This window comes from Catharus ustulatus, chromosome 1 (genome assembly GCF_009819885.2).
Source record: "Catharus ustulatus isolate bCatUst1 chromosome 1, bCatUst1.pri.v2, whole genome shotgun sequence".
Classification (NCBI taxonomy): Eukaryota; Metazoa; Chordata; class Aves; order Passeriformes; family Turdidae; genus Catharus; species Catharus ustulatus.
In genome coordinates, this window is record NC_046221.1 from 84,636,485 (window position 1) to 84,659,370 (window position 22,886).

Here is a 22,886-nt window from a genome sequence, read left to right on the forward strand (position 1 = left end):
GAGAAACAGCCCTGCAGGCATTCAGATCGGTGCAGAAAGAATGCACCGATCTGAAGGAGGTGCTCTAGGCACAGGAACAGAGATTCCTCTGCAGCCCATGGAAGATCCCACACTAGAGTTAGTGGGTGCCTGAGGAAGGGTGTGACCCCATAAGAAGCCCATGCTGGAACTGGTTCTTAGTGGGACCTGTGGAGAAAGGACCCTGGAGAAAGGAGCTCACACTGGAGCTGGTTTGCTGACAGGGCTTGTGACCCCATGGGGGACCCACACTGGAGCAGCCTCTTCCTGAGGGATTGCACCATATGGAAGGGACCCTAGGCTGGAGCAGTTCCTGAAGAACTGCAGCCCATGGGAAGAACTCACATTGGAGAAGTTCATGAAGGACTGTTTCTTGTGCAAGGAATCCATTCCAGAGCAGTGGAGGAGTGTGAAGAATCCCTGAGGAGAAAGGAACAGCAGAGTCAATGCATGATGAATGACCTCAGCCCCATTTCCTGTCCCCTTGTGCCAATGATGAGAGGAGGCAAAGAAATGAGGAGCAAAGTAAAGCCTGGGAAGAAGGAGGGTAAGTGCTTTTAATTTGGTTTTATTTTTTATTCTTTTATTGGTAACAAATGAATTCCCTCTAGTCAAGTTTGTTTTGCCTGCGATGGTAACTTGTGAGTGATTTCTCCCTGTCATTATCTTGACAAACGAGGCTTTGGTTGATATTTTTCCTCCCCTGTCCAGCTGAGGAGAGGAGTGATATTGTGACTTTGATGGGCACTTGAAGTCCAGCCAATGCCATCTGCACATCATGGTCTCTATGGCTGGCACTCTCTGATGGTGGCTACAGACTCCTGAGGGACCAGTGAGGATGTGGCTCCTGAATCAGGAGCAGAGGAGCATTTCTTAGCAGAAGGGACTTTGTGTCATTGTGGTCAGAAAAAAGGAGCAAAGTACAAACTAGCTTGCATTGCACACCAAAAACATTGCAGGCACTGATGCAGATTAGACTCTATTAATTGTACTATGTGTTAATCCAAAATATGTTAATCCAAATTGTAATTCCCACTCTGCTGAGACAAGAATTGAATTTCAATTCCATAGCTAGACAAGCAAAGATGGGAACTGTTGGAAAAGTTTATGATCACAAACTACACATCACTATTCAGATTAATGCTGCATACTCTGTAGTTTAGTGTCCCACTTCCCTCAATATTACAGAACCTCTCTGGGATAGAAATCTTCAGCAACAGCATCTTGGTGACCTCTATCCTGTTGCACAAGGCAGAAAACTGATTCCTCTTGAGTCTTTTGTAGATTTCCTATGTTTGTGGTGACCAAAAATCACATTAGCCTCTTTCCCAAAGGCTCTGGAAAGCTGGCTGGGGGAGGCAAGCTGCATACCTTCCAGGGCCGTCAGAGGCAGGGCAGCATTCCTCTGCTCCCAGCCCTCACCCATCTGTCCCCCATCAGCTGGAGGATACTAAAATAAATCGGGAGTGGGCTGATTCACAAGCTGTATTACAGAAGGTATGTCCTCCCCAGGAAATGTGTAAACAAATTTTTGCAAGATCTAAAAATATGGACAAAGATGCCTCTGTGGCAAACAATGAACCTTCAAAAGTCTGCAGCACACGTTCTACATTCAGTTGTTAGGCAGTGAAGTTAAATGGCTATACAAAATTAGTTTTAAATAGCCAAAGCTATAGAATCTTCAACCTCAATGTAGCATCTGAATATTAAGTTTTAGTTTAACATCTTGCTCAGTTTTGGTGCGGCCTTGCCTGTGTAATGTATTAGATATTTTAAAAATAAATATTATTTCAAAGCATCCACTTACTCCTACATAGTGTTCTGTTTTGGACTGGCCTTTGCCACTGAAAAAAAAAATCAGGCTTACATCTGTAATATCGTTCAAAGTGGAAGTGCTGCTGGAGATGACTGTATCTGCCCTGAGTTCTGTCTAGTGCTACACACTTGAAAACTTTCTGCTTCAGCAGCAGTAGTCCTCGTCTCTCACTGTACTTGGTCAGTAAAAAGTCAGTAAGAAGCACAGTGTCAGGGCAGTGCTATAACATTTTCATTTGTCTGCACTCTAGTAACAGTACTTCTCCCAGTTCAAGCACACTAACTCATATCCTGTCCAAGATGTCCAAGACCTTCTGATGTTTATGACTCTTTTCCCTTGTGCTGAGTCTCTGCCCAGTTATGTGTCATGAACAGCCCTGCTCCCTTACAGCATATTTCCTCACCCTGGCCAGAGATCTGCATATAAGGAATGAAGTCACTCCCAACCATTACTGGTCTCTGTGGCACACAGCTCTTCATGTTTCTCTAGCCCAATTTCTTATTTTACACTAGTGCTCTCTGCCTTTGTTATCCAAGCTAGTCCTTTGTCTGTGCCATTAATATGTCCTTACAATATTATATTATCTACTTTGTAAAGAGATCTTTAACAAGCTTTTTAAAGGGATTGTAAGGCACAAGGCCTCCAAAAGACCAGGTAAAAAAAAGGGCACAGTTGCTCAGCTATATTTTTCAGCAGTCTGAATTGTCAAAGATGAAATCCTTTCTGTGACTCTCTGTGTATTATCTCTATTTAAAGTCTAACTTTCTGGGGGTTTCTTGAGTTTCACTCTAACTGCTGCTTTGTCCTCTTCTCTTTGTTCTCATATGACCTTCCTTAGCAACAAAGAACTGAGATTTTAATGATGTTTTAGAATTTTTTTTTGCATGGTCACAGCCATGTAAATGCTTAAATAATACTTTTCCTCTGTTAAAATTTGATATATTTCATTTTTTAAAGGTTTCCTTTGACAACTGGAAAGCAATTGCATGCAAAAAATTCTTATGTTATATAACCTTATCCATTCCAGCTACCATTTTTCCCAATTAAAAGGATCTCTACCCCTCATGAACAATACTGTTTGATTTCAGGTCTTCACCTCATTTTTCTCAGCATGGATAATTCTGGATCAGTCCTCCTCTGATGTTCCCATTGCTCCACTGCACCTCCTTTCCTCAGCTGTTTGTACCTTCTTTGCAGAGACCCCATGAGGTGGGACAGGAGAATGTGTTCTCACAGCACTGCTGCGTCTCTAAATTTTTGTGAATGCTTTGCACTCCTACATCACATTTACTAGCCCATACCACCACCAAAGGGCCTGGCAAAAACCAGACACTTGATCTCCTGCCTTCAGAACACTGGATAAGGGTTTTCATTTGTTGCTTTTTTAAAAAGAGGTCAGATTGATAACTAGAGCAACAACTTAGTCTTCTCCTCTCCTCTCCTCTTCTCTCCTCTCCTCTTCTCTCCTCTCCTCTTCTCTTCTCTTCTCTTCTCTTCTCTCTCTTCTCTTCTCTTCTCTTCTCTTCTCTTCTCTTCTCTTCTCTTCTCTTCTCTTCTCTTCTCTTCTCTTCTCTTCTCTTCTCTTCTCTTCTCTTCTCTCTCCTCTCTCTCTCCTCTCCTCTCCTCTCCTCTCCTCTCCTCTCCCCTCCCTCTCCCTCCCCTCCCCCCCCCCCCCCTCCCCTCCCCTCCCCTCCCCTCCCCTCCCCTCCCCTCCCCCTCCCCTCCCCTCCCCTACCCTCCCCTCCCCTCCCTTCCCTCCCTTCCCTTCCCTTCCCTTCCCTTCCCTTCCCTTCCCTTCCCTTCCCTTCCCTTCCCTTCCCTTCCCTTCCCTTCCCTTCCCTTCCTTCCCTTCCCTTCCCTTCCCTTCCCTTCCCTTCCCTTCCCTTCCCTTCCCTTCCCTTCCCTTCCCTTCCCTTCCCTTCCCTTCCCTTCCCTTCCCTTCCCTTCCCTTCCCTTCCCTTCCCTTCCCTTCCCTTCCCTTCCCTTCCCTTCCTTCCCTTCCCTTCCCTTCCCTTCCCTTCCCTTCTCAATTACTGTTTAGACCTCCTGTCTTGGTGTCTAATTTTCTCAATATTGACTTTTTCCCTTCTGAGAAATGAATTTACACCAAATGGAATACATTTTTATAATGCACATTTATATCTATATGGATGTATTATTTAATAATATTAATACCTCTGTAAAGTACTGACTTATAACCAGGTAGAACATAGAGTAGTTTCTGCAGGCCTGCCCCTCTGCTTCCCCTCTGTGATGGACAGGAGAAGCAAGTGAGATCAGGGAATTCCTGGAGCTGTTACAAGTCTGTGCTGGCACACATCTTCCTTGGTTTTGCTTGACAGATTACGTTTTCTGAACCATAATAACATATTGTCTCACATTAGCCTCATAAATTTGTCCTATAAGTCAAAATAAAATACAAAGCAATTCCTCCCAAAATCAAGTGTCACTGTGGCTGCCACAGAGGAAGATTTTATCACAGTTGTATTGCATTTGACAATATTTAACCATGTTTATTACATCATAGATGTTGATAATTACTATGTTCCTCTCCTATGGAGAACCAGAGGTCTTGATTGCTTTGTGATAAAACGCAGTTTAAGTCTTCCTTACCTCGACTCCATGGGCTCCTAACAGCTATAGAGACACTGATCTGAGTGGAGGTGGAGCAGTCAGGACCTTAACAAATTTTTTTATGCTCACAATAGATAGCACAGATAGATTTTCTGTTTAGTTAATAAATTGACATTTGTCAGTGAAGCGATTTAAGTGTCATAACCTAAATGCTTGAATATGTAACATATATTTTTATTGTCTCAATAAGGGTACTTGGGCTGGAGCAGAACACGCCAGAGTTTTGTGATCTGTTAGAATTAGTGAGTCAAAGATTGCTGAAATTACTATGAATTTAAGGCTCCTTAAAGGAAGATTGCTGAACCCTAGAGTCCCATAATTAAATCACCCTGACAGAGAAATTGTAATTTTAAAATTATGTGTTAACTACTAAATAAATAGACAGAGCCTTCTAAGGAAAGGCCTTTGCTCTGGCAAGGTAGTCCTGATTCATCTGCTGGGCCTAATAAAAAATAATAACTTAACAACAAATAATTAAATATGATTCATTGCAGCTGAATACTTCTACTGAAAAAAAAAATAGATTTTGTGGTCATGGTGATACAAAGTAGATTCAAGTGTATAAATTCTGCCAGCTAGGATTAGATGTACTCGAGTGTTTGGGATTATCTCCCCCTCTAGTGGCTGTTTTATGTACAAACATGAAAACTGGGATTATCCAGATATACTATAATTTTTGGAGGGTTCACAGAAGCTTTTAGGTCTGATAGAAGTCAGCAAATTGGACTGTTTATTTTTACTGTGCTGGATTTGAGTGAAAGGGTGTTCGTATCAACCAGAATAAGATCTGAAATTCTTAATTTTTCTTGAAACCTTGACAGTGATTTGGATATCACAGAATCACAGAATAGATTAGGTTGACAAATACCTCTGAGATCATTGAGTCCAACCTTTGAATTAAATATGTCACAGGTTAAACCAAAGAACTAAGAAATTTTGGGTTTGGATATATACAATAATGTATTTCTTTTGTCCCACTGTGATCTTACACTTTTTTATTTAGTGCTGCTCAAAATTTATCTTCAATGCTTTACAATTTCATGGTAGGTGTTGTGGGTTTTATCTGTGCTGAGTGAACAATTATTATTGCTGGTGGTATTCCTGGGGGGAAGCTGAATGGATTTCCATATTGCCAGTGAGACAGTATTGTTACTGGACTCTTTGTTATCATGTCAGAAGTCCTATCTGCTCTCCAAGATCAATTCTTAAAAATATTTTAAACTAAACTGGTTCTAAAACATTATCACTGACTCTGCAGTTATAATAAAGAGCTGCACAAAAACCTCCACTTAGTAGCAGTAAGCAAAACAAAGAACACACTACAAATTTTCAGGAAGGAAATAGGAAAGGGAAATGGAAATGGAAAATGTAATTACACCACTGTATAAATTGTTTGCCTACACCTTGAATATCCTGTGCAGTTACAGTTCTTTCATCTCAAAAAGGATACATAAGAACTAGAAAAAGGAAGAGAAGGGCAGCAGGGTGACCAAAGGGCTAGAATGGCTTCCATGAGGAGGATGGTTGAATTGGCTGGAGAAAGGTTCTTCTGCATGGCAAGGTACATCAGAAGACTACACAAATATGAGTGGCATGGAGAAAAATGGATAGAGATCGAATGTTCTCCATGTTTTTCAAATGCAAATAGGGGACGATAGTGGGAACCAGGTTCAAAACAAATAGTTGAAAGATACTCTTCATGCAACAGGCAGAAAACCTGTGGATCCCTTTCCTGAACAATGCTGTGGATTGAACAATTTTGCATGGGGTTAGTGAGAGGTTAGAGAAGGATCTGGAAGAACTTCCACGGTGATTTCCTAAGCCAACAAAACCTGGTCTTGGCCTATCCCTGTCCCCAGAGAGCTGCCCAATGCCAGGACTGGGGGCTGCCTCAGTGCTCCTTGGCTGGCCTAGCTCCTGGATGAAGCAGCAGGATGGGGTCTGGTTGTCAGGAACTGCCATCACCCACCCACCCACAGGGCCCCCGGTGTCCTGGCTGATGTGTCATGGTGGCACCATAACTATAGGCTCTAAAAATTGCTGAAAGTAAAGATGGTCAGAGCCTGGGAAAACACTGTGCAAAAATATCACGTAAGCTTGATCTCTTCTTTTCTCTCCCAAGGTGTCTTGTGACCACACTTGGAACCGGAATATCAAACTCTGGAAATATTCCCAAAAGCATTCTCCTGAATTTATTTAGACACACAAATAAGAGCATGATATGTGAATAATCCCTTCATTCCATGCTGAATTAGTCAAGTAACAGCTGGAACGTTGTTTTTGCTGTAAGTTAAGTTGAAAATAGAAAACACTTCTATGCTTAAACTATCATATAGCTATTAGCTGTAAAAATGTACTTTAATCTTCAGTTACAGAAACTTGTATTTGTGATTGTTTCAGTGAAATGGCTATTTTTTATGAGTATTGATGTTTTTTAACAATTTGAAATTCAAAAGAAGTTTTTGTACCAATCACTTTAGACAACTGCTCTGGCATACACTTTGCCAATAGTGGAGCTGAGGGAGATGCTGGGGGCAGTAGGTGACTGCTCAGCAGTCCACCTGAAGGAGTTGACTAACTTGGGAATCGTCAGGAGTGAACAGGCTGGTAAAATGAGCTGAGAGGAGCTGATGGAGTGACAGGCAGGCTTGGATAAGTGACTGAGGTGAGTAGTGTCAAATAAACAACTGATGTGATTGAAGTCAAAAGTGACACAAGAGAATTGAGGGACCAAGGTGACTGTAGTGACTCAGGTATGATGCAGACTGAGGCTTTCTGAGACATGTTTGGACATACCTATGTAACCCTCTATACACCAAATGTAAGCACTGACTGCAATTGCTGAGAGAGGGTTACCTAATGGCATGACTATAAGTTCTGACAATCTGAAAATTTTGTTTCTTTGTCATGTTTCAGCATGGATTTAAGACAGGGAAATTGTGCTTAACCAGCTTGACAGGCTGGACATAAACTGAAACACAGGAAATTACACTAAAGCATACAGAAAAATGAATTATCTTGAGAGTGTTTAAGCAGTTGAAAATTAAAAAAAAAATCTGTGGAAAACATTAGTAGAAAACTTCTGCTTTGTGGCTTCTAAGGCCACTGGAAGAGTTTTATGTCCTATTTTGCGTGTCAAATTTTGGCAACAGTTGCAAAAAAAATTGGAAAACAACAAAGAACACAACCTATGAATTCCAAGGGAATGATGAAATAAATAGCTTTTATCTGAAACAATTAGCTTATTTCTAGGAGAGAAAAGATTGACCAAGAAAACATTTCCCACTGTGGGGCAGAGGCTGTGTGGGCTTTAGCTGTCTACTAGAGTTAATCCACAACACATTAAAAACTTTTATTATAAAGACCACTTTTTCTGCCTGGTCTCTGAAGGCTAGATGAGAAAAAAGTGTGCTTTGAACTAATAATTGATATTAGTAAATAATATTAACATTATTTTCCTATTAATATTAAGAGTAAAAAAATTATGAAATGGGCAAATGAGAACTGGCCCATGCCCCTTGGGAGGTTCGTGCATGCTTTGCCTTCCATTCTTTAAAGAACAAGTAGAAAATCCTGTTAGGGGATGATGAGGAATTCTAGGGCTGAGATATGGGGTATCTGCAGGTTTTTTGCAGACCTGTGTATGTATGTTCCCATAAAAGATGAATGAGAGACTCCCTCATCCAGAGTTCAAATTACATCAAAAGGACTAGAAGAGAAACACATTCCAAGGTGAAATACCTATCTCAAGTCTGGGCATTGGGTTTCTTATGCTATTATGCAAAGAATTTCAGGTTTTCTGCTCCTGAATTATCTGCGTTTTACTCCTAGTATTTAGCTTTCACATTCTCAAGGATGTGTCGCCATAGATTGTGGGTGAACAAAAGCTGCTGAAGCCTCAGTGTCAGGTTGTACCTATTCAGCCTGTCCTTCATGTATATTTAATCTTAGCTGCCAGTACTTTCTCAGTACTAATCTTAGTACTTTCGTGATGCATTGTGACCATTGCCTATAGTGCAATTACCACCATGGTTTGTATCCATCTTCCGTCAGAAGCTAAGGAGGAACAGATTTTCCTGCGGACAGATTCGTTATGAGGCACCTTTGAAATTGGATTTATGGATGAATAACCTGCATGTCTAATGGAATGTCATGAAGCTCTCTTTTCACTGGTACCCTCTGGCAGTGAGGAGCGCAGGAAAACCTGATAACCAGGAGTTTCTCTGGTCATTTAAGAGGGCAACCCTCACTGCGTTATCCCATGAGTAGAAAGATGAGCACCTGTAGCATCCGCTGCATTCAATTTCATTGCTCTTTTGTCATGCAGTTAAATAGCGGCGTTTGAAAGCTCGTACCTCTCCTGCCTCCCACAGACGTGCCAGGTGCGAGGGCTGCACAAACGCAAACATTTGGGAGTTCCCGAGACGGAGATGTTAAAGGTGAGGTCGCGTCACGGTGCCTGAAGTATTAATGCTGTACCTGGTACAAGTTTTCAGCTTTTAGGGCGGTAACAAGGTGCCACCCTGGGCTGTCGGAGGGTGCTGTCGCCGGGGGTCCCTGGGCCGGCTGGAGGGCGGCCGCCGGGAGCCGGGAATTCTTTGGCGTCGGTCCCGCTGTGCGTGGAAGCTCCCCGCCAGCCGCAGCCCGTTCCCATGGGAAGCCGGGCCTGACCTCGGGCTGGAAGGGGAAGTTCAAAAAGCGCCCACGGAGGAAGGGGGCGGCAATCCCTCGCCGTGGCAACCACGCCGGGCAATGGAGGCGGCGGCGGGGCAGGCGCAGGGCTTGGGGGCCCGGGCACAGCCCCCGGAGCCGCCGGCCCCCGCGGAGCGCGGTGCGGACACGCTGCAGGTGCGGGAGCGGCGGGGCTGGGGAACAACGCGAGGGGAGCGAGGGAGGGAGCCAGGGAGCCCCGGGACAGGCGACCCGCGGGGTGCGGGCAGTGCCGCGCTCGCAGGCTGTGTGGGAAAGGGAGCGATGGAGCGGCTGCGGCCGTGACTTCTGCTGTGAGGGAGCGGACCCGCCGCCACTGCCCCTTCCTTTGCTCCGGGAGGGGTGAGCTCAGAGCTGGAGGTAACCAGCCGTAGTTTGCCTCCGCGGAGAAGGCACTTCTATCTGGGGTGAAATTCAAGCTTTTACTGCTGATGAACTACGCGTTGCTGTGTCGTGAAGAGGGCAGCTGTTTCTAATGGCTATTACTCGTCTTGTGACAAGACTTCTCCGTGAAAGCATTAAAGGGGTGTGTTACCAGCAGCATGGGGTGCTCTTGAGTCCTCCAAAAAAGAGGAATCGTGCGGGTTCCCATTTCCCGTATCACCTTCGAAGTCTGTTGCTTTCAGCTCCGTTCTGATAGTGACTTTATTACTTTGTTAGCTTTGTTGAGTCGAAACACGCACCAACATTATTTCAAGGATTAACACAGTTAATAAAACTGTTTATTGTAAACTATTTTTCCCCCTTTGTTTTGGCTGAGTCCTCGATGTATCTGCAAGCAGCGAAGTTTCCAGTATGGTCTTTTCATAATTGACGGGAGCTAACTTGATTACCTTTTCCTGGAGGGAGTGTGTTGTTCATAGATACTAGGGATGGTTGGATTCTATATAGATTCCCATAATGTTAAAGCAATACAAATGCCCCTCTTTCTTAAATTTTGCAGTAGTTATCAGGACATGTTTCACATGCGTTTGGGCTGCTATTTCTGTACAATTGCATGCTTAAAAAGTAGGTGTGCTTGTCTTTCACAAGAGTAACTTGTTTACAGGGGGGCTAATCCTACCAAAACTTAAAATATTCAAGCAAAGAGTCAGTTCAGTGCTGTGGTAATATAATCTAGAATACACTAAACTTTCATAAAAAGATATTATTTGGTTTACAAGAATGAAATTTTGGTTTAAAAATGAAATTAATTAGATATTTGATAGGTGAAGCTAGGGATAAAAATGAAACCACTCTTTTTTATTAACATACATTTGACTTAAAATCGTAGTATTACATTGAGAATTTGACGCCTTCTTTTTCCTTTAGCTTTTGTGGATGAGATGAAGTATGCAGAACTTTTTTTAAAAAAAAATGCATAGTTTGATTACATTTATCATTTTACACCTTCATGTGCTAGAAGCTTTTTGTTTTGTGCAACCTGGGAATGAAATCTGTATCAGTAAGCAATGTGTCTTGAACGGGGCTTGATGATGTATCTTTTCAATAACCAAAAATGTCTAAATGTCCTTCTACATTTTAGCAGCCTATATTTTGCAGGGAATGGAGGAAGACAGAGATGAAAAAGAATTTGTTCCACACTTGAGCAATTCATAGTTCAACCACTAAGGACAAAAAAGTAGCTGAGAGTACAGTACTCTTGTGTAGAGTAACTTACTTTAATAGTTATTAATAAACAGACCAATATAATTGTTAACCTTTTAAATTCCACCTTAAATCTTGGGGTGTTCAGGTGCAGTAGCCCATGTGGAAAGGAAGATTGCCTTTCCACTGCCTCCCCAGTGGATATATAGTGGATTTTTAAAATAATAATGGGAAGTATATAACATACATCTCTCGGGTATTGACAGTTTTCCAGGAAAACAGAATTAGGACACTAATAATTGTTCAATGCCAGAAGTGTAAACAGGGAAAAACATTTGGTTTGTCAGTGAAAATACGTGAAAAGATTTAAGACTGTGACAGCCGTTTGGCAATAACATTATTGAAAGAAATAAAATGCTTTTCTTACCGATAAAAGATAAAATTTCAACCTAATTCTATATGCCATGATTTTGGTATTGTCTTGATGGAAAATAGTTCTTTAATTTTATTAGTGTTTCTTTTCTGAAACAATGTGCAGAAGAGGCCATTTGTTCAGTTTCTGCCAAAGGCAGGTTGTCATAAGTCACTGAATTCATGTACAGGTGCTGCAGCTGTTATAACCCAGCAAGTCATTGCTAAGGAAAATCCTCGACTCAGCAACGTACATAAAAATGAACAGGGGCAGGAAGCTACAGGATGTGGATCTTTCTGAGGATGCATGCAAAGTTGCAAGAAGAGATGGTTAAGGTGTGGGAACTGGAAAGTAAAAGTGGATGAAAAGATGGAACTGCTTTTTCAATGTCCAATGGAGAAATAAATTTTCTGGCTTTTGGGCCTGTAATTTTTAAAGCAATGATTGTCCATATTTAATCAGATTTTAAAGCATCCACTTGGTTGTTGGCGGCAGAAGCCACTGAACTCTGGTTCTGAATGTCACAGTGTGCAGCAAATTGCATGAGACAGGCTGTTACTGTAGTGTAAGGTGGCTGAAGTAAGCTTAGCAAAGGCTGATGGCTAACCTGCTGGAGAAAAAGCTGCCTTTTTTTTTCATCACCAGTAGGATACTACCAGAAATTAAAGAATATGCAATAGAGAAAGGAATTGATGCAGTAGCATGAGAACTATGTGTAGAGTTCATGAATTTTCTAGTAGGGCTTTCTAATCAAAGGAAAACAGAAGCCCAATGATGCTGTTTTGTTTGGCATACAGGGATGAATGAGCACTAAATCGATCTGGATTCCATTTGCCAGAATGTATTTGGATAAAACATGACATCACATGTTTAAATGGAGGATTTTTCTTAGGTACAATCGGACTGTGATTGGTTAAAAGAATGTCACAGGTCCTTACTAGTTTCAGTTTTCAATAGCCAAATATTTGAAACTGCTTAATAGACTCAAGGAACTGTGACTGGTAATGAAGGAGAATTTCATCATTACAATTAATATTCAGAAGATTTACAGATAAGGAAGACCTGTCACTTAACCTAGATCACACAATGTGTCATACTCCTAACACATCAAGAATGATAACACTTCATGACAAATAACAATCATGTGCCACAGAAGCAGAAAGAGGTTTAATAGCCAGCAGCTACAGGGCATTGTGTCTAACCGCCTCCAGTCTGAACGTGCAGGGAGACATGTTAAGCTGGGGACACAGCAATGGCACAGCTCTGGTTGCTCAGCAACAATTGCAGCTTTTTACTGTGAGTGTGTTAAGCAGGCAGTAGCAGTTGTGCTTTTTCCAGAAAGGTTTGATTTAGCACCAAGGAGCAAATTCCTCTCTTGACGTGGTTGGGAGACCTAGGCTGATCATGTATAGCCGGAAAGCCCAGGACAACTGCATAACTTTGCATTATTGCCACTTTTGTGGAATTTAATGGGTTTTGGAATTTGTTTGTGTAATGTTGAAATTTGCACTCTATACTTTGTCTATTGCTAAAGTTATGTAAAGGGAAGTGCTTGGTTATTGGCAAATAAATGGTTTTGTTTGTAGGTTTTTGAGTAGACATTTGAAATACCTGAGGGGGGTGTTGGGGTGGGGATCTGAGGTTGAACCACAGGGAAATTGTTAGCATCGAACACCTTCTGCCTTGGTGCAGTGGAACTGCTAATGATAAAAGGCTGCGGGTGGTCCAGTTTAGCTGCACAACAGAAAAGGACATAACACCAGTAGTTTTGGGAAATATCAGTGTGCCTCACGTGTTGTTGTGTTCCTGTGATACCCAGTAGACTGCAGGGTGTCATGGTTTAACCCAGCTGGCGAATAAGGCCTTTATAACAGTTCACCTACTTCTCTCCTTGCATTGGGATGGGGGAGGGAATTAGACTAAAAGTGGACAGACTTGTGGTTTGAGATGAAAACAGTTTAATAAGGAAAATAAAGAAACCTACATGCAAGCAAAGCACACTAAAGAATGCATTCACAACTTCCTACAGGCTCCATTACATGTAATGTGATTTGGGAAGGCAAGCATAATTTCTCTGAATGTACCTCCTTTCTCCTTCTTCCCCTGCTTTATATTCTGAGGATGATGCCATGTAGTCTGGAATACCCCTTATGTCAGCTGTTGTGGCTGTGTTCCCTCCCACATTCTTGGCTCCCCCAGCCTTTTGTTGGTGAGGTAAGAAAGCCTTGGTGCTGAATAAGCACTGCTCAGCAGTGACTGAAACATCCCTGAATTATCAGCACTGTTTCCTGCACAAATCCAAAACATGACTCTGTACCAGTTACTAGGGAGGAATTTCCCTCATCCAAACCCAGCACATAGGGTATTAGGGGAACTGGATTAAAAGTGAGCAAAAAGGCAAAGTGCAGAGAGTGGCACTTGACATTCCTTATATTTTCTAAGATAAAGGAAGGGCAGGCTGAGTTACACAAGACTTCTTGAAGGCTATTGCAGGACAAAAAACTCAACGCTCTTCACTTATTTTGAGTTCAGTTTGCCCTCAACTACCTGTTCTATCTGTACTCAAATCAGATGTCTTTCCTGCTTGGCTGAGGAAACAGAAAGGAGGTGCAGTCTGTGAGGATGTTGGAAGCATTCAGTGCTCTTAGAAAAGCTGAGGACACGGCTAAAGTATCATGACAAAAAAAGAAATATTAGTATGTGATATGAAAGGTATTAGAAACTTCAGATTCTTAGAGCAAGAAAGATCCTTCATGTTGGTGAACTTGGAGTTGTGTCTTCTAATTTGTGTGCCAAATAATATTTTCCTATTCCATTTATGATTCCCATATTGTTGTTGTGACTATGAATGTAATTGTTGTTGCAGCAGGTTGAAGAATGATCTAAATTGAAAATTGACTAACTTAAATGACTTCAAGATGATTATCAGAATACAGAAGAAGCTGGTATATATGGCTCAAGCCTTTACATTTTAGATAATAGTTTACAAAAGAAAATATGCCAGGTTTTTCCACAGCATGGAGCACAGTGTTCCATGAACAGTAAAAATTTAAAGAACAATCAGGTTTTTACAATGGAAAAGTGTTTTATTTAGCAGATAATAGAGGGTGGAGTATTCAAGCTCCAACTGCTAAGGAATTATGAGATCATAACTTGGGTGTGCAACCAGGTGCCAGAATTCTGAGTCAGTAGTTTCAGTAGTTTCTCTTTCCTTACCATTTTATTCCTAAAGATCTATATACCAAAAGCATTTAAAATATCTAGCATGAAGAAAATAACATGCGTTCTGCCTCTCATGAACTTCATGTGGCATGTTTTAAGATGTGAAAATGTAAAATGTGGAAATTGGGATTTCTCAAATCTATTTCTAATGATCTTTAGTTTAATGAAGACATAAAACTTCCCTTCTTCCTGCTCTGAATTATTTTCTTTTCAAAGCTTTTGACCTCATCAAGAAGAATGCTTATTATATGGGTTGAACTGTCTTTTTATATAAATTAGGTCAAAAAGCACAGAACTTCTTTGTATGAATAGTTTATTTTACTCTTGATTCAAGTATATATGTATAAGTAAGAAGATCTTTCTACTAGGATTTATTAGCAGGAGTTTTAGCTGATGGCATTCATTGGCTGTAAAGATGGAAGATTTATTTTTTGAGGGAAAAGTGAAAACCAGCAGAATGGTGGGGGGTAGAGTGAGGATGCTCTCCACCATTGTGGCTAGGTGATGGGTATCTGCTGAGCACCCTCTTAGACTGGTCTATGCCTCCAGTGCAGCATGTGGCAGTGATAAGGATCAGGAATGATACTGGGCTCTGTCTTTTCCTTGGGACTTATCCAAAATCCCTATTATTTCTTCTTATTGGAGTGTGTCAATCAAATGTGATTGTTGCTTACTGATTTTTACATCTATTTGCACATATGGTGCAATAGTAATAGTTATTGAGCATCTCTAGGACTATTTTCTATTTTGTTGTGCATTATGTTTGGTTTTTTCAATGTAAACTAAAATCTTCAAAGACAAAAAGTAAAGAAAGGAGGAAGTGAGGAAGGGTGATCCTTTTGCCAGTGGGAATGGCTTCTTATGAGCATGTCAACAGCACTTTAGGGGTTTGCAGGTGCAGGCCATAGGGAACAACAGCAGAAGAGTATTAGCAGAAAAGAAAAAGAAACCTGCCCATAGTGGCTCTGGAAAACAGCTTGGGTGCAAGACTACAGAACTATAAGCCTTTGGCATTATTGACGTGAAAGCACCTGAAAGTACCATGCCATAAGATGTTTTCAGATTTGTTGGAATTTAAAAGCTGAAGTTCAAATCTACTGAAATACATCAAGGGGGCTGTAAGTGACTGTAAATCAAAATGGTGAGCTTAACCTTCACATATGGTGGGATTATTTTATATCCCTCCCAGATGATATGTACAGGCCTCTGGACAATTATTTAACTGTAGTAAAGAGGGAATTCTTGCTAAAAGCTGAGAAGCAGAGTTTTCAAGAGTATTTGTTTAGCCACATGCAGACAATGCAGTAACATTGGGGAAAAGCTTTTGCAATCTTGCTCTGTTTTCTCAGGGTCACTGTTACAACAGTATTCAATTAAAAGTAATTTTAAATCTTAAGAGAAATGTGAACAAAGGTGTTTGGATATTAACGTCCCCCTGTCCCAGCCTGCTAAATTGCAGTGATGGAATCATGGCTGGAGGAAAAAGGCAGTGGAAATACTAAGTAAAAGAGAAGTCTCAATACAATGGTTTGTTAGGGAAGAGCCTCCAGAGGTCCAGTAAAGGTAGTAATCTAAATATTAGGTTAATGAGTAAATAAAAAGTCTCTAAATGCTTAGAGCATAGAGAAGTGCCTTGTTAGAGGATGACTGGTTTCAGAAAGAATGAAAGACTAACATTTTACTGAGAGGAGAAAAAAGAATTACAGTGCGGAAAAGAAACAAATCTATGGCCTGTGCTTATTACCTTTTTATTTCTCCAGAGAAAAAGAACCAGTGTGAAAGGCAACACTACTACGTTTTCTGGTTGGCAAGCAACATGTTTTTCATGCCATAGCTGCTACTGTTAAAAATTGCCAAGTGGGTGTTTTGTTGTTAGCCAATGATTGGGTAGCATGTATCAAATATACTTAGTTGCTGCAGGTCTGTTTAACTAAATTTTTATTAAACTTAAAATTTAAGGACATGAGTAGGTAAAAGTTGCATTAAATGGAGTCTTGGTGGTCGATAAGTCCAATAGACTGAAAGATAAGTAAGGAATTCTTAAAGACTACTTGGAAGTAAATATTAATTTAAAATGTCATAATCTTACAAAATTCAAACACTTCTCCCCTCACTTTCTACATTTTAAAATCTGTGTGTGGAAGGATTTAATTTCCTTTTGTTGTGCATGTGTTAGTAAATTAGAGGAGGGAGAGAAAACAGGAGGACATTTTACTTTCACTGTTTTCAAACTCAAGACTTGTTGTCTGACCTAGTAAGACAGCTGAACAGATCTCTCTTCCTGAGTTACTGTGGAAGAAGTGCCATGCAACTTCCATTTTTAACTAATGCATCTACCTCTTTTCAAAGATGGTAGGCACACCTCAAACTAAAATTGGTAGGAATGGTCCAAGGGCAGCTGGAGGTTTAAATAACTTCTAAGTGACTTGGAAAAAAACCAACAAGCTTAGCATAGCTACTGAACTGTTTTAATGAATATGTTGTGCAGAACAGAGTGATACAGTACAATGGAAATACTTTTTTTAAAAAAAAATTAAGTCTGTAATGACACATAGTGCACAAATTATTTACATCCTGTTTGCTATATGGTCAAACTTTCATGATTAGACTGTACCTTAAAGTTTTTTCCATCCTAAATGATTCTATAACTTACTCAGTATGAGTACATCATGTCTCAGCTGCAGAGCAGGCTTCTGTCTCTGGAGCATAAGAAGTGCTGTTCTCATGACCTGTAGGTCAGAGGAGTTACTCCTGTGAGCTCAGTGCACCTGTGAATGGAGATTTAAAAAGCTGTAGAGCAGTTTAGTTCAGCTGTGTCTGAACAACTCTGAAAAACTGTAAACAAGTGTGGTGAAAAAGCCTAGATTCAGCACAGCAATCGACCCCCTCAAATGTTAATATTACTAAAAGGGGAAAAAATATTCCATATCTGTTTAGCTACTTCTGTGTGGATCCAGGTGCTCTTTTGGTGCCAGCAACTAAGCTTAAGGTGGTTTTGGTACATGGAACAACTTTCAGGGCCTGAATCAAAGGCCTTGTCTGAAATCCATTGATAGCCAGACAACAATGTGAGCTTTTAATTGAATTTTTTTTTTTTGGCTGCTCCATGGGAAAACAAATTATCCAAGTGGACATTTTGTTATTAGTGCTGTTGGGGATTGGGAGAGTTTTAGAAATTTTTCCCATTATTATTTTAAGCTGGCTGGAGTGGCTCCCCTTCAGCTGTTAAGTGCTCAAGATAAAGGGATGGCTGGGCTGGCCTGATTGCTCGATTGGGGAAGGGGGTTTGAGGGGTGGGGAGTGGATGGTCGAGGGCTGCTTTGTCCTTCCAGCGGGGGGCACTCGCAGCTTGCCGGCCCGAACTTGGGAGAGAGGTTGCTTTTTTCTCCGTGGTGGGACCAGGGCCCTTGCACTCCAACTGCTAAAGCTTCCTGCTTCTGAGAACAGCGCTGAGAACTGGGATGCCCACGATAAGCAGAGTGTTTTCCTCACCCTTCTCCCACCTGGGACGGCACTGCCACCTCGCTCCCCTGCACCTGCAGCAGCTGCCACCAAGAGGCTGCTCTGCCCTGTTCCATCGGGAGTGTGCAGAGGAGGAGAGCATCTGTGACTGGAGAAAGAAACTGAGACTGAGTTTCGTTCTGTTCTGCCACTGTTTTTTTTTTTTTTCCTCATAGCTGATGCTGTTTTTTTTGTCTTGTAGCTATATCAGTAAAGAACTGTTATTCCAAACCCATACCTTTTGCCTGAGAGTTCCTGAATTTCCAAATTATAGTAAACTGGGAGGGAGGGGATTTTCACTATCCATTTTTTGTAAAAAAAACAAACACTCTCGTCTTTCTTCTTTCTGGCAATACTGTCCCTTTAAACCAGGACAAGTGCTAAGCTACCCAGAAACATCCCAGGTACAACCAAGCTTTTAATTATTGATTTACTTATGTGGTTTGCATATCAGAAAAAAAAAATCAGTCATGTGTCTCTAAGGCTTGTGCTGTCGAATCCCTTCCAGCTAAAGTAAATAAAGGGTAGTAGAACAGAAAATACAAACAACTACAGACATCACTGCCTTCACTAGAATGGGTAACAAAACTGCTGGTAGAAAGTAGTTAATATCTGCAAAAGTATTTGCTACCTTAAAAAGTGATAAATGACATAAATAATCAGTTTGCCCAGCTGCCCATGCTGATGTAGAAAAAGTACAAATAATTTTTGACCTTTATAGTGATAATTTCAAAAAAGCTGCATTTTTCACAAATTTCTATTTCATCATCTAATATACATAAAATGGAAATGTTGTTAAAAACTTGTCTCTGGTAGTCTTTTACATATTTTAGACTGTGCATTTGTCTTAGGCTTAATGAAAGAGGGAAATTTTAACTAGTAGTGGTCATGGCCCCTTAAAATTTGGATGATTACTAATTTCTGTATGTTAGTAGTTGCTCACAAAGGTAGAAATAGGCTTCATGCTAGTAATGATCAGTTCAGAGACCATAGTTTTGATGTGAATTTAGGTTTAGATTTGTTACTTTTCAGTTTGCTTACACTGAATTTTCATTTGCCATTCTAACACATCAGTTTCTCAGTTTTGGAAGTTTCTGTAATTCTTTGTGCTCCTCCTTACTGCCTTGAATAACATAGTTTTGTCTGCAGATGTCACTCTTGCAGCTTTTCCTTTTTCACTTGACTGTGGAGATGCCTGCAGTGCTCCACTTATACCTTAAAACTGTTGCTGTAAGATGTAACTATTCATTCTTTTCTATCCTCTCCATTCCAACATTTAATCAAGTCTCTATCTTTGAAGGTCATTTCCTTTATGCTTTTCCTAAAAGCACTTGACAATTGATCTTTTTGAAAGCTTTATTTGCAAATCTATATAATGTAGCTCAATCTTCTTCATACTAATGCTTATTAACCTCTTTAGTGAACCTCTGCAGTTCATGAGTGTTTCACAAAAATCTGAGTTCTCCTTTGGAAATTAAATTATTTGAGCTGCCTCTTAATTATATGCTTTAATATAATGCCTGTTACTTTACCTACCAAGGCTTCCTCATCAGGTATTTCTCATTCAACCATCCCTGAAGGTGTGCATTTATTCTATTAGCCAGTGCCTGGTCCTCTAATACTGATACAGGGTACATGTCTTTTGTCTTTGAGTTCCTTTGCAATTTTTGGGCATATAGCCATCTGAGGCTTTACTTTCCATAAAAAAAAAGTTTTCTTTTTTTGCTTATAAACTCAATCTGACCCTAATATAATGCCTCCTTAATGGGAAGCTTCTGTACAGAGAATTGTACTCTGCAGCAAAAATGTATACAAATTTAGTACTCTTCTATTGCTGTCTTATAGAATGGTTTGGATTGGAAGGGATCTTTAAGAACACCTACTTCCAACCTCCCTACCATGGGCAGTAGACTAGGTAGCTCACAGCCCCATCCAAGCCTGGCCTTGAACACCTCCAGGGATGGGGCATACACAGCATCTCCGGGCAATCTGTTCTGCTGTCTCACCATACTCACAATAAAGTGTGGGAGGATGGATTGTAAGAGAACAGAGACAGTACTGAAGGCAAACTCCCCTGATGAATTACAACTGTACTAATTACCAAAGAGTAGGAACAGCCTTGCCCTTAACAGGTCACAGCTATGTCCCATGAGGATGGGCATTACAAAATAGTGGGTTAGCTGCTGGAGGGGGAATTGGATTCTGCTGGCTGTGCTGTGAGGATAAAGGGTCAGGCAGATGTGCAAGGGACAGGAAAGGTAAGATGGCCTGTGAGGGATGGACTGGGTTAGGCTGTTGTGTAAGGGACAGGAATGAGTTAGTTAGTCATGCAGGAGGTAGAAGGAATAGAGAAGGAGTCCATGTTGTGGGGAGCTGCCCATAGGAAACTCCCAGAGAAAAGGTATGAAGGTTTTTACTACAGGATAACTAACTGCTGGTAGCAGTCGGTTTGAGTCCACCATTGACTGATGCCGTGTGAAGAGCGGCTAACAATAGTAAAGATTTTCTTCCTAATATAAACCTACCCTCTTTGAGTTTGTCTCTATTTCCCCTTATCCTGTCACTAGATGCTCTTATAAAAAGTCACTCTTTTTCTTTCTTGTGAACTCCCTTCAGGTACTGAAAGGCCACCACTAAGTCACTCAAAAGCATTTTCTTTTCCAGGCTGACCAAATGCAATTTTCTCAGCCTTTCACCCTAGAACATGTGCTCCATTCCTCTAATAATCTTGTTGGCCCTCCTCTGGACTAACTCCAACAGGTCCATGTCTTTCCTGGGCTGGTTGCAGCACTGCAGGTGGAGTCTGAGCAGAGGGGCAGAATCCCTTATCTCCCCTGCTGCTCATGCTACTTTGGATGCAGCCCAGGCCACACTTGGCTTTCTAGGCTGGGAGGGCACGTTGCTGGATCATGTCCAGCCTCTCATTCACCAGCACCTCCCAAGTCTTGCAGTGCCATGGTTTTTTGGAAGACATTGTGGGAAGCTTTCTATTATTGTGGTGCACCATGGAAGGGACCTCATTATCAACACTTGGTATTTCTTTTTAGCTATTGTTCAGTCTACTTCACCTTGCCTTAATTGCATCTTTGTCTAAGCTGTCAGGTTTTAATTTATCTAGATTTTTTCCACGTCATTGTTATTCCAGCTTTTTGGAGCATGCCTGCTGGCTTTTGCTTTACTTTTTTGCTATGCTGACTGGCTTATGCTTTTTCTTGAGCTGTTCCATGGTAGAAGCTGTGCAATTGCACTCTATTTTTTGTATGGTGTTCTTAAATAGTTTCCATGTTGTCTGCAAAGATTTAATTCTTTTGACTAGTTATTTCATCTTCCAGCAAATCTGGACCTTGTTTCTTTCCTGGTCTCCAGTTGCATGCTGAGAATTTATCATTCTCTTTAGTCTGTATTTCTAGAGATATTGGAGTATTTGAGCAGTGCTAGGGATACTTTAAGATCCTGAGATAGGATATTTTTACCTTTGATCCTTGTGCTGGCTAAATTGATGGACACAATGTTCACATTATTTGAAATAGGAAAGGTGGTAGAGGTGTGTGGTTTTGTAGTTCCTTAAAATGGAAAATTTATCACTTCCATGATTCCCTGAATGGCAATTTTCTGTCCTCACAATATTGTCTGTTCATTTGCTAAGACCCATGCATCCTGTTTGTCCTGTAAACAGGAGGCTTATTATTTATCTGTTAACTACATAATTGTTTTATCTCTAAATTTTATTTTGTTAGCAGTGGATCAAATAGGCAAGCATAGCTTGGAGAACAAATGTTTTGCCTAAAACAGAGCAGAGAATTACACTAGGACTTCTTACATGGTAGGATAGTTCTTTAAGCAGTACTATCTTTCACATAAAATCCTTGTTGAATAGAAACGTAATGTTATTAAAGGTTAAAGTCTTAGTCATATTTCTTACTTCATCAAGCAAGATGATTTAATTTTCAGTTATGATAGCTTTTCTTTTCCTCTTTTTTGATATCTTTGAGCTGAAGATGTTAGGTGGCTGACAAATTGTACACTTGTTAGATATTTTAAGACAAAACACATTTTTGGGATGACAAGCAATCTGTGTGCCTGCTAGTGCAGGAAATCACTAAATATGTTGAAGTTTTAATTTTTCTCAGCAAAGTAGTTAATCCTTGCCTTCAAGGTAATAAAGCCTCAGTGTTATTTGACTTTGAAAGTAGCTCCTACCTTGTCTGCCTTGAGCTCTAGTTATTTGCATTGTAGTTGTAGCAAGAGAATGCAGGAGAGTAGTTTATGCTTTTCTTTAAGTTCCTCCAGTTATATTCAGTATAGATTTTCATCTATGATCTGTAAGTGCTCATCTCTGTAACGAGTATTTCAATTGCCAAATTTTATAGAGACTATTTTGTGAAAAAAACATGGCAGTCATGTGCACTTTCAGCTTTTAACCACTAGATGGTAGTGAACTGCTATCTACTACTCTTAATTACCCACAGTAAAAGAACACTCACTGCCAAAATTGTGCAATGTAGCACTAAAAAAAAAAAATCATAGGCTATACTGAGTTGGAAGGGATCCATCAGGATGGTCGAATACAACTCCTGATCCTACTCAGAACACCTTAGGAGTTGTCGCACCGTGTGCCTGACAGTGTTGTCCAAACACTTCTTGAACTATGTCAGGCTGTGACCACTGCCCTAGGGAGCCTGTTGCAGGGTTTAGGCACTTTCTGGATGAAAAATGTTTTCCTGATCCAACCTACAGTAATTTCACGAATACAAGCCGCAGCAATTTGACAAAAATTTTGGTGGAAACCCGGAAGTGCGGCTAATAGTCGGGTGCGGCTAATATGTTAATAATTTTCTGACATTTACAACCCCAGACGTGCCAGCCAGAGTGCCGAGCCAAGCACCTGTCAGTAAAAGCCGGCATTTTGCAATTGTTACAGTGTTACCGTGTTGCCCTGGCTCCCTGCAGGCAGCACGGGGGGCGGGGAGAGAGGCGGGAGAGCTC

General features: G+C 40.9%; 1 protein-coding gene across 1 annotated transcript in view; it reads left to right on the plus strand.

Annotated features, from left to right (window-relative positions):
* Positions 1–348: 348 nt before the first annotated feature.
* The window catches only part of DNAH5 (dynein axonemal heavy chain 5), a 157,979-nt gene continuing 135,441 nt past the window's right edge, over positions 349–22,886 (plus strand). Inside the window, exons 1-3 of the mRNA XM_033058468.2 lie at positions 349–565; positions 8,804–8,907; positions 8,972–9,316. Of these exons, the coding sequence (XP_032914359.1) occupies positions 349–565; positions 8,804–8,907; positions 8,972–9,316 (666 nt within the window). The remainder of the gene's footprint in view (positions 566–8,803; positions 8,908–8,971; positions 9,317–22,886) is intronic.